General features: G+C 53.0%; 2 protein-coding genes across 2 annotated transcripts in view; one reads left to right on the forward strand and one right to left on the reverse strand.

Moving 5' to 3' along the window:
- The window catches only part of HOOK2 (hook microtubule tethering protein 2), a gene marked incomplete at its 5' end in the record, with an annotated part of 9,914 nt that extends 2,304 nt beyond the window's left edge, over positions 1-7,610 (forward strand). Inside the window, 12 exons of the mRNA XM_008049049.1 lie at positions 776-888; positions 999-1,086; positions 1,403-1,472; positions 2,720-2,857; positions 2,941-3,028; positions 3,121-3,126; positions 3,233-3,267; positions 6,036-6,118; positions 6,200-6,303; positions 6,853-6,963; positions 7,031-7,102; positions 7,182-7,610. Coding sequence (XP_008047240.1) covers positions 776-888; positions 999-1,086; positions 1,403-1,472; positions 2,720-2,857; positions 2,941-3,028; positions 3,121-3,126; positions 3,233-3,267; positions 6,036-6,118; positions 6,200-6,303; positions 6,853-6,963; positions 7,031-7,102; positions 7,182-7,331 — 1,058 coding nt within the window. The remainder of the gene's footprint in view (positions 1-775; positions 889-998; positions 1,087-1,402; positions 1,473-2,719; positions 2,858-2,940; positions 3,029-3,120; positions 3,127-3,232; positions 3,268-6,035; positions 6,119-6,199; positions 6,304-6,852; positions 6,964-7,030; positions 7,103-7,181) is intronic.
- Positions 7,611-11,057: 3,447 nt separating this feature from the next.
- BEST2 (bestrophin 2) overlaps positions 11,058-11,500 on the reverse strand; it is a 4,461-nt gene continuing 4,018 nt past the window's right edge. Inside the window, exon 9 of the mRNA XM_008049037.2 lies at positions 11,058-11,493. Within this exon, the coding sequence (XP_008047228.1) occupies positions 11,058-11,493 (436 nt within the window). The remainder of the gene's footprint in view (positions 11,494-11,500) is intronic.

The following is an 11,500-nucleotide window of genomic DNA, read 5'->3' on the forward strand; positions in this document are numbered from 1 at the left end:
CGAAGGTGGGGTTGGGACTGGGTGGGGCGGAGTCAGAGCCAGGCAGAGGCCGGGCAAGGGATGGCTGGGAGGAGTTAGGGACGGGTGGGGGCGGAGCTAAGGTAGGGACCCCCGCCACTAGCAGCCATCCCCCCTACACATTGGCCCACCCTCACATATAGGCCATGCCACCTGGCCTCGCCACTCTACCTCAGCTGCTCCCATTGGGGTTTATAAGCCCAGTCCTTCCCTTCCCTTAAGCACCAGCCCTCCACTTCTTTGCGGTTGATTTCTTTGGCCCCGACCCTTCACCTTGTACAGATGGTTCTCGACTTACATGGGGTTACTTCCTGATAAGCCCGTCATAAGTTGAAAATGTTGCTGAGCGTGGTGGCTCATACCTGTAATCTCAGCAATTTGGGAGATGAAGATGAGAGGATTGCCTGAGCCCAAGGGCTCAAGACCAGCCTGGGCAACATGGCCAGACCTCGTCTCTACAATAAATAAAAAAGTTAGCCGGGGTGGTGGCACGTGGCTACTTGGAAGGCTGAAGCAGAAGCATCACCTGACCCCAGCAGGTCGAGGCTGTGGTGGCCGTGAGTGTGCCACTGTACTCCAGCCCGGGTGATGGAGTGAGAGACTGACTCAAATACACAAAAGTGAAAAACAGAATGGTTGTATGGGTACTCCCTATTAACATATCATTGTGAAGTTGAAAAATCGTAACTCAAACCATCTTAAATCGGGACCATCCGTACTCAGTTCCTGCCTCTCCTTCCATCCCTCCCCTCTGTTTAGGTGCAAGAACTGCAGGGCCAGCGGCAGGAGGAGGCAATGAAGGCCGAGAAATGGCTATTTGAGTGCCGCAACCTGGAGGAAAAGTATGAGTCGGTGACAAAGGAGAAGGAGGTGAGGCTGGGATCCCACCACCCAAGCCATGCCCTGTCTCTCCTGGGTAGTCCGTTTCCCAGGAAGCCTGGCCTGCCCCATGTGGTATCTTTTGCACCCTGTCCTTGCAGAGGCTGTTGGCAGAGCGGGACTCCCTGCGAGAGGCCAATGAAGAGCTTCGTTGCGCCCAGCTACAGCCACGGGGGTTGACCCAGGCTGGTGAGCTGAAGCCCCATCCCGGTACCTAGGGTGGGGTGACCTGTACCAGGGGTGCTGTTTGGGCAGAAAAAATAGGCTATATCCCAGGGCTTGTCTAGGCTTGAGGTGGCCAGAAAGAGGTGACATGGTCAGAGAGAAGGCAGAAGTTCAGGGTGAGGCAAAGGCAAACCTGGGCCAGGCATCACAGCTCCCCACGGGCTTGTCTCAAGCCAGCGTTTTGGCTGAACTTGAGGCCCTAAAGATGATTCTTGGAAAGAGGACCCTAGGGGCAGGAACAGGGGCTGCACAGAGGCCTGAATACTTTTCTTGCATTCAGATCCCTCACTGGATCCCACTTCACCTGCTGTGGAAAACTTAGCAGCGGAGATCCTGCCTGCAGAGCTCAGGTAGCCTGGGGTCACTCAACTCTCTAGCCCCACCCAGGCCTGCCAAGGCTTGCCTTCAGGCCTGCCCCCCCTGCCACTAGCCCTTGTTGCTTGGTCTGAGCTCTGTGTCCTAGCCAGGTTCTCAGGCCCTTGGCCTGTCAGGTGGCTTTGCTTCTCCAGGCTCTATCCATAATACACAGATTAGGTCCAGTCCACCTGGCTTCACGCCTTGTGCAAAAATGTTATGCCCTAGGCAGAGCTCAGTGGCTCTCACCTGTAATCCCAGCACTTTGGGAGGCCAAGGCAGGACGATCCTTTGAGCTCAGGAGTTCAAGACCAGCCTGGGCAACATAGCAAGACCGCATGTCTATAAAAAAATTTTAGGGCAACCCCCTTGGGTCCCCTCTCAACTGTGGGAGCTTTTCTGTCTTCTCAATAAATCTTACTTTCTCATAAAAAAATTTTTTAGAGGTACCCAGGTGTGGTGGCACATGCCTATAAATAAATTTTTAAATATTCAAAATAAAAATGGGCCAGGCGTGGTGGCTCAAGCCTGTAATTCCAGCGCTTTGGGATGCCGAGATGAGGGGATTGCCTGAGCCCACGGGTCCAAGAACAGCCTGGGAAACTTGGCAAGACCTCTTCTCTACGATAAATAAAAAAAAAATTAGCCGGGCATGGTAGTGTGCGCCTGTAGTTCTGGCTACTTGGAAGGCTGAGTCGGAAGGATCCCTGAACCCAGTAGGTTGACACTGGGGGGCTGTGAGCATGCCACTGCTCTCCAGCCTGGGCGACAGAGTGAGACTCCAACTCAAAAAAAAAAGAAAGAAAAGTACGCCCTAGCCCCGCTCACTTTGATCTATGTCCCCACGGGCCAGCCCAGTCCTCACTGTAACCCCTGCTAGGCTCAGTGCCCTTTGCCCTGCCAGGATTAACTCTCTCACCCAGCTTTTCGCATTCCTGTTTCCCGCTGTCTCTCAGCCTCATGCCACGTGCTTTTACCCTCCCCTGTAGCTCCGCCCCTGCCTGGCTTCATTCCCCGCCCCGCCCCGCCCCCAGTTTAGAGCACCACCTGCTTTGGTCCTGATCCCAGTGCCAGAGCCCCGGCCAGGTCCTCAATGCTCCTACCCCATGGTCTGTCTAGGTTCTTCCCCAGGGTTCTGTCCCGCCCCTAGCTCTATTCGGTCCCCTGCCTGGCCGCCCCAGAACCAGCCTGGCCTGCGGGGTGACCCGTATCCATCCCTGCTCACTTCTCGGTGGGTCTGCAGGGAGACGCTCCAGCGGCTTCAGCTGGAGAACAAGCGGCTGTGCCGGCAGGAGGCGGCCGACCGAGAGCGGCAGGAGGAGCTACAGCGCCACCTGGAGGAAGCCAACCGCGCGCGCCATGGGCTGGAGACGCAGCACCGGTGAGTAGGGGGAGCCGTGTCCTGCTTGCACAGAGGGGCCCCAGGGCGGGCGCAGGCTCTGAGCGACCCCCCTCACCCCACAGGCTGAACCAACAGCAGCTATCGGAGCTGCGGGCCCAGGTGGAGGACCTGCAGAAAGCCCTGCAGGAGCAGGGGGACAAGACCGAGGACGTGAGTGCCCACCTCCTCCCTGCCTGGCCTTCCTTCGTGCCCCCCAGTAACCCCTTCTCTCTCTCTCCCGTGCTGCCTGATGTCCCATACAGGCCATTGTAAGTACCCTGGAACCAGGCTGGCGCCCCTGCCTTCACCCTGGGAAGGGGTTTGGACTCTGGACCCTCCCCCCACCCACTCACCTGTGTCTCTTCTCTCCCCCAGTCCATCTTGCTCAAAAGGAAGCTGGAGGAACATCTGTAAGTCTCAGAGAGAAGGCACTTCTCTGGTGGGGGGATGGATTTGATATCAGATGGGGAGTTGCCTAGTCAGGAGAACGAGGCAGGCAAAATACAGACTGAGGGCCCAGATCAAGTAGGTCTCATAGATCATGGGAGGGAGTATGGGCTATTGAGGGGACAATGAGAAGTCACCCAGGAGTCTTCAGTAAGGTAGTATGTTAAAGTGGTAATTGCCTTTTTACATTTGTATAAAAGATACTAGGCCCGGCACCGTGGCTCATGCCTGTAATCCCAGCACTTTGGGAGGCCAAGGCTGGAGGAGTTTGCGATCAGCCTGGGCAACATGGTGAGACCCTATCTCATAAAGAAAAAAAATTTTTTTGAGTTGGAGTCTCACTCTGTCACCCAGGCTGGAGTGCAGTGGCATACTCAGCCACCACAGGCTTGACCTGCTGGGCTCAGGTGATCCTTCTGCTTCAACCTTCTGAGTAATGAGCTACAGGCATGAGCTACTATGCTCAACTTATTTTTCATTTATTGTAAAGACAAGATCTCACCAAGTTGCCCAGGCTGGTCTTGAATCCCTGAGCTCAGACAATCCTTTCACCTCTGCCTCCCGAAGTGCTGGGATTACAGGCTTGAGCCACCATGCCCAGCCAAAAAAAAAAAAAATTTTTGTTTTAAACTCAGAAACGTACTGAGCTATACAGCTTTGCTCTCCTAGATTGGGAACAGAAGGAAGAGGGGTACCTCCTAGTCGGCCCCTATTGACTCAGTTTCCAGTCCACCCTCATTTATATTAGTTTATTATAGAGACTTGTCTGGGTGTGGTGGCTCATGCTTGTAACTGCAGCACTTTGGGAGGCAGAGGCGGGAGGATTGCCTGAGCCCAAGGGTTCGAGACCAGCCTGGGCAACTTGGCAAGACCTTGTCTCTACAATAAATAAAAAAAGTTATCCAGGTGTGGTAGTGCACACCTGTAGTTCTAGCTACTTGGAAGACTGAGGGGGAAGGATCATCTGAGCCCAGCAGGTTGAGGCTGTGGTGGCTCTGAACTCCTGAGCTCATGTGTGAGCCACCACACCCGGCTGAATCAATCCCCTTTGGATACCAAGGGACAACTGTAATTTCTCCTGCTCTGAGTGGGCACTATTCCATCCTTGGCAGAAGTGAGAAAATAGGCACACATTATTTTCTGTAAGACCTAATTTTCCCATGGAACCCCAGTTGACAAAGGCAGCTATACTTGTGAAAAATAATAAGATCTCTCTTATTCATATGAAGAAAATTCCCAGTGATTTTGTTAAGTAGGAAAAGCAAAGTGCATACTAGCACAAATTATATGCTACCTTTTGTATAAATAAGGAAGGAGAGTAAAAATCTATATTCATCTTTTTTTGCATTGACTTTTAAAAACTCTAGAAGAGTTTCCTTTTTTTTTGAGTCAGTCTTACTCTGTTGCCCAGGCTGGAGAGCAGTGGCACACTTATGACCACACCTTGACCTGCTGTGCTCAGGCGATCATTCTGCCTCAGCCTTCCAAGTAGCTGAAACTACAGGGGTGTGCCACCATGCCTGGCTATTATTTATTTATTTGTTTATTTATATATTTATTTATTTTAGAGATGAGGTCTCACCAAGTTGCCCAGGCTGGTTTCAAACCCCTAGGATCAGGCAGTCCCCTTGCCTCAGCCTCCCAAAGTGCTGGGATTACAGACGCGAGCCACCATGCCTGGCAGTATTAGGGTTTAATTTTCTTGTGGAACTACCATAATCCCAGCACTTTGAGAGGTCGAGGTGGGAGGATTGCTTGAGCCTAGGAGTTCAAGACCAGCCTGGGCAATATGGTGAAACCTCATCTCTACAAAAATAAAAATAAAAAATTAGAGTGATGGTGAGACCCCAGCTCAAAAAAAATTTTTTTTTTCCCTTGTGGAACCCTAGTCAAGAAGGGCTGGTCTATAGCATTTTCCTACAGGTTATTATAATATATTTAGTGATTCTAGGTATTTGTAATTTCAAACATTGCAACCAAGTATAGCCTTGTATATGCATTATTTTGTTTGCATGCAAAATTGGAATTGGTGGTTTAAAGACCATAAAGTCTGGGTCATTTTTGTAGACATAGTTAAAGGTAAAAATCCCCTATAAGATGTTAGTCCGGGTCCCACATCCAGCATATAATAGTTTCACCTAAAGGGAATGTTGTCAGACCTTTAGGGTTTTTGCCACAGGAGAACTGTAGATATTTAGCTTCTTTGCATTGCCATCTATTATAAACGATTTGCATTCTAGAAAAATCCTGGTGACTTGGGCATAGTGGCTCATGCCTGTAGTCTCAGCACTTTGGGAGGCTGAGGTGGGAGGATTGCTTGAGCCCAGGAGTTCAAGAACAGCCTGGGCAACATAGTGAGACTTCATCTCTACCAAAAAAGAGAAAAATCCCTGGTGTCTGGGTAGAGAATAGAACAGAGGGTTTGAGAGTAGAAACAGCTGGCAAGGGGTGATAATGGCTGGGCCAGCTTGGGGGCTGTGGATCGGGAAAAATTGGACACAGGGGGACTGGTCCAGGGGCCACCTGGCTAGGGGTGTGAGGGTTGTGGCTCCAATGGCTGAGGAGATGTTAGGACCAGGGCACAACATCTCTGGGCACAAGAGGGCAGGTGGACAGGTCTCTGTAGCCATGCGGGGGCACTTCTGACTGGCAGGGAGGGCTGTGGCCACCACTGGGCAAAAGAGAAGCCAGCCTAGAGGTCAGCCCGCCACTGCTGATGCCCTGCCCGCAGGCAGAAGCTACATGAGGCAGACCTGGAGCTGCAGCGGAAGCGTGAGTACATCGAGGAGCTGGAGCCACCCACTGACAGCAGCAGTAAGTGGGACCCAGCACTCAGAGGGTGAGGAGAGCCCATAGCTCATTGGCATGGAGCTGAGGGGCCACCTGTTCCCTCAGCAGCCCGGCGGATTGAGGAGCTGCAGCACAGCCTGCAGAAGAAGGATGCAGATTTAAGGGCCATGGAGGAGCGGTACCGCCGCTATGTGGACAAGGCACGCACGGTGAGGACACTGGGGGTCTCTGCAGGCCTCCTGCCAAGACTCCTGCGTCCCTGTGCCTCTCGTTGATTTAAACCTCCTGCCGAGGCTAGGCGCAGTGGCTGAAGCCTGTAATCCCAGCACTCTGGGAGGCCAAGGCGAGAGAATTGCCTGAGTCCAGGGGTTTGAGATCAGCCTGGGCAACTTGGCGAGTCCTCGTTCTACAATAAATCAAAAAATTAGCTGGGTGTGGTGGCACTTGCCTGTGATTCATGCTACTTGGAAGACTGAGGTGGAAGGATTGCCTGACTGAGCCCAGCAGGTCAAGGGTGCAGTGGCCGTGAGTGTGCCACTGCACTCCAGCCTGGGTGATAGAATGAGACTCCAACTAAAAAAACCCCCAAAACACCAAACCTCCTGCCAGTTTGCACATCTGTGTTCCCCACTCTCACTTGTCAGACCCTGCCATGTCACAGACTCTGCACGCTTGCCCATTGCCACTGGCTGTCACATTAAATGCACCCCAGTGTGTCCAGTGGGGCCTCGCCTGGCTGTGACTTCCCCAATCCATAGGTCATGCAGACACCGGAGCCCAAGCAGCGGCCACTTGGGGGGGCACCACCTGAACTCCATGCCTTGAGGACACAGCTCCGGGAGCGAGACGTCCGCATCCGGCACTTGGAGGTGGGTGTCCTTGTCCTTTGCACCGCTCCCAGTGTATCCAGGACCCTGATGCCTACCTTCTCAACAGATGGACTTTGAGAAAAGTCGAAGTCAACGGGAGCAGGAAGAAAGGCTGCTCATCAGTGCCTGGTATAATATGGTGAGTGTGCCACCACCTTGGGCAGGGTGTTGGGGGTTCCCATGGACCCACTGGCCCTCAGCCACACCCTTCCCTTCAGGGCATGGCCCTGCAGCAGCGAGCTGGGGAAGAGCGGGCACCTGCCCATGCCCAGTCGTTCCTGGCGCAGCAGCGACTGGCCACCAATGCACGCCGCGGACCCCTGGGACGCCTGGCATCTCTGAACCTTCGCCCCGCTGACAAGCACTGACAGACCTCACGATCCTGTCGCCTGTCCAGCCAGCCAGAGCGTCCTCCAACTCACATGGCATCCAGCATTGGCCCTCAGCTGCTGTTTGAGAGCCTTGAGGTCCTGATCTCTGCCCTTTGCTCTCCCAGGTTGGGGGGAGGGCAGGTGGCAGGTGGCAGGTATAGGCCTTTCTTTTTAGCAATGTGATTCTTATCCGTGATTCTTTTCCTGAAGTTAATGTGCTGCCTGAGGAGAGTCTGATTTTATATTTGAAAAGAAGAATAAAGACTTTCAATCTGTCTTGCCTGGACTCTAGGCACCAAGGTGAGGGAGGGAAAGTAGGCCAGGGACTCAGACCATTGCTTTTAAGAAAGGTCTGGGCCAAGTGTGGGGGCTCTTGTTTATAATTCCAGCACTTTGGGAGGCCAAGGTGAGAGGATTACCTGAGTCCGCAGGATCGAGACCAGCCTGGGCCACTTGGCGAGACCTCATCTCTACAATAAATGAAAAATTAGCCAGGCATGGTGGTGTGTGGCTGTAGTTCCAGCTACTTGGAAGACAGAGGTGGAAGGATCACCTGAGCCCAGCCGGTCAAGGCTGTGGTGGCTGTAAGCATGCCACTGCACTCCAACCTGGGTGACAGAGTGAGACTGACTTAAAAAAAAATAAAAGGCTGGGCTCGGTGGCTCAACCGGTAATCCCAGCACTTTGGGAGGCTGAGGTAAGTGGATTTCCTGTACCTGCGGGTTCAAGACCAGCCCAGGCAACTTGGTGAGACTTTGTCTCTACAATAAATCAAGAATTAGCTGGGTGTGGCGGCCTGTGTCTGTGGTTCCAGCTCTTTGTAAGGCTAAGACGGAAGGACTGCCTGAGCCCAGCAGGTCGACACTGGGGTGGCTGTAAGTGTGCCACTGCACTCCAGCCTGGGCAGTGAGACTCCAACTCAAAAAAGAAAGAAAGAAAGAAAGAAAGGTCTGGCTTGTGTTCTTACTCAGGTGTGAGCGACTGAGAGGTGAGAATCATGTTTGTGTGTATGGCAGTTTTTGTTTCGTTTTGAGTTGGGGTCTTACTCTGTCACCCAGGTTGGAGAGCAATGGCATGATCATGGTTCACCACAGCCTTGGCCTCCTGGGCTCAGGCGATCCACCTCAGCCTCCCGAGTAGCTAGGACTATAGGCATGCACCACCACGCCCAGTGAATTTTGAGTTTTTTTCAATTTAATTTATTTTTTGTAGCGATGAGGTCTTGCTATGTTGCCTAGGCTGATCTTGAACTCCTGGGCTCAAGCAGTTCTCCTTCCTTGGCTTCCCAAAGTGCTAGGATTATAGGTGTGAACCACTACTCCTGGCCTGTGTGGCAGTTTTTGAAGATGCTTCAGACAAAAATGTGTCTTCATGAAGCTGACATTTCCAACAAAGGGAGACAGACGATAAACAAAATAGATAAAATGAAAGTTTGAGAGGTACTATGGAGGAAAATTAAGCAGGCAAAAGTTATGGAGTTAGAGGTGGTGGATTTGGGAGGCAGCAATTCATTATAAAAGGCCTCACTGGATGGGTACGGTGGTTCACACCTATAATCCCAGCACTTTGGAAGGCCAAGGTGAGAGGACTGCCTGAGTCCATGGGTTCGAGACCAGCCTGGGCAACTCGGCAAGACCTTATCTCTACAATAAATCAAATAAATTAACCAGGTATGGTGGTGCATACCTGTAATTCCAGGTTCTTGGAGGGCTGAGGTGGAATGATCAACTGAGCCCCGCAGGTTGAGGCTGCAGTGGCCATGAGTATGCCACTGCACTCATGTTGCCAGCCTGGGCAACAGAGTGAGACTCCAACTAAAAAAAAAAGACCTTACCAAAGAAGTGACATTATTTAAGCAGAGACCTGAAAGACATAAGGGAGGTGCCATGAAGGTGTCTGAGGCAGAATGATCCTGTGCAAAGGCCCTGAGATGATGAGATCTTACTTGGTGGGTTAGTGCAGCGGCCCCCAACCTTTTTGGCATCAGGGACTGGTTTCGTGGAAGATAATTTTCCATAGAGGCGGGGTGGGAAGTCATCAGGCATTAGATCCTCATAAAGAGCTGAGGAGCATGCAGCTTAGATCCCTCGTACACGCAGTTCACAGTAAGGTTAGTGCTCCTGTGAGAATCTAATGCCACCACTGATCTGACAGAGACAGAGTTCTGCTTGCCCACTGCTTACCTCCTGTATGGCCTGGCTCCTAACAGACCATGGACCGGTACTGGTCTGCAGTCTGTGGGTTGGGGACTCCTGGGTTAGAGGGACAGTAAGGAGGCTAGTGTGGCTGGAGTGAGTGAGGAGGAGAATGGGAGTGGATGAGGGCAGGGAGAGTTTTCAGGGCCTTGTGGGCTACAGGGAACACTTTAACTTTTATTCGAAGTGAGGTGGGAGCCATGGAAGATTCTAAGCGAAGGAGGAAAGTGACCTGATTCAGGTGCTTTCTGGTAGCCATTGTGGGAGGAACAGACAGACTAGGGGGAGCCAGGGCCAGAGTTGGAAGACCAGGGCGGAGGTGGCTAGTCTAGGTGGGGGCTCTGGCCAGCGTGGGTGCCCTGGAGGAGACAGAAATAGTTGGATTTTGGATACAACTTGAAGGCAAAGTTGATAGGATTTGCTGCCAAGTGAGGAAAAATGGGGTCCACCACAACTCCTAGCACCTTGGCCTCATCACCTGGAAGGACAAAGCTAACAGACACAGGGTAGGCAGGTTGGGGAGCTGATTGGGAGCTAGGTTTTGGGTGTGTTACATTCAAAACGCCTGTGAGATCTCTGCAAGGAGACAGCAGTTGGCTCTCTGGGTCTGGATTCAGGGCAGGAATCCTACATTCAGGATTCATCAGTGTGATTAAATTATGACCTGGAGGCTGGGCACAGAATCTCACGATTATAATCCCAGCACTTTGGGAGGCTGAGGCAGGGAGATCGCTTGAGCCCAGGAGGAGTTCAAGACCAATCTGGGCAATATAGTGATACCTCTACAAAAATCAAATTAGCTGGGTGTCGAGGCACACACCTGTAGTCCCAGTTACTTGGGAGGCTGAGGTGGGAGGATTACTTGACCCCCAGGAGTTCGAGTGAGCTGTGATCGTGCCACTGCACTCCAGTCTGGGTGACAGTGAGACCCCAAGTCAAAAAAAAAAAAAAAAAAAAAAAAAAATATATATGGCCTGGAACCCTGAGGAGGTATTTGAGAGGAAGAAGAAGCTGTGGTTCTGGGACAGTGGCTGACTCATTAATTAATGAGTAAAGCCAAGGTCACTGATGTGGGTTTTCCAGAGAGCAGAGAATGGGAGGAAGTGCTCAGGGCATCATCAGGAAACCTGGAAGAACTCCCAAATCGTACTTAGCATAATGCCTGGCAGGAGAAGGCAGGCTAACGCTTGAGTAAAAACCACTGACAATTTATTGAGCACCTCCTCTATACTTAAAGACTTCATTTCATTTCATCCCCACATCTCCATTTGAAGGAAACTATAAAGGCAGGATACACTGATAGAGACCTCTCAGGCGGTGGGGAGTGGGGAGGAGAACTTGTGGGAAAGACAGTTCAAAAAGGCTGGAAGAATCCCCCACCTCTAGCTGACCCCGAGTAGCGGGAGCTGGTCAGAGGTGGGCAGGCGGACTTTATGCAGGCACACGAAGCTTCTCAGACCCGGACGGCTGCCCGTGTGCTGGACGAGGGCTCAGTGTTCTGTCCTTGGGGGTCCTGAGCCCGAAGGTCTCAGGCCAGATTCTCCTCCTCCTCGCCAATAGGGCTAGGCAGCCAGGGCGGTGCCTGCCCCCGGGGCCCGGGCATAGGCACGGCGGTGAAGGGGTCGGCCGCGGGGCCGGGCAGGGGGACAGACGGCTCGGGACCGGCCGGGGGCGGAGGCTCGGGCTCGAGCTCGCGCAAGCCGGAGTCGAGCAGCGGGTCCACGCAGCGGCACTCCAGGGCCGCGCCGTCGAGGACTCCCGAGCACACGCAGCTGGTGGCGGTGGACGTCTCGGACACGCAACTGTTCTTGCGCCGCAGCAGCGACAGGCGGCGGCCCAGCCCGCCTCCCCCGGCCAAGCCAGCACCCGCTGGCAGGAGGCGCTGCAGGAAGTCGCCTTGCGCGTCGCACAGCGGCCCATCCAAGCCCTCCAGGCGCTGGATCTGCATGTCCTCCTTGGCCAGCCTGAGGA

Source organism: Carlito syrichta, unplaced genomic scaffold, assembly GCF_000164805.1.
Source record: "Carlito syrichta isolate Samal-C Ts95f unplaced genomic scaffold, Tarsius_syrichta-2.0.1 Scaffold130461, whole genome shotgun sequence".
Classification (NCBI taxonomy): domain Eukaryota; kingdom Metazoa; phylum Chordata; class Mammalia; order Primates; family Tarsiidae; genus Carlito; species Carlito syrichta.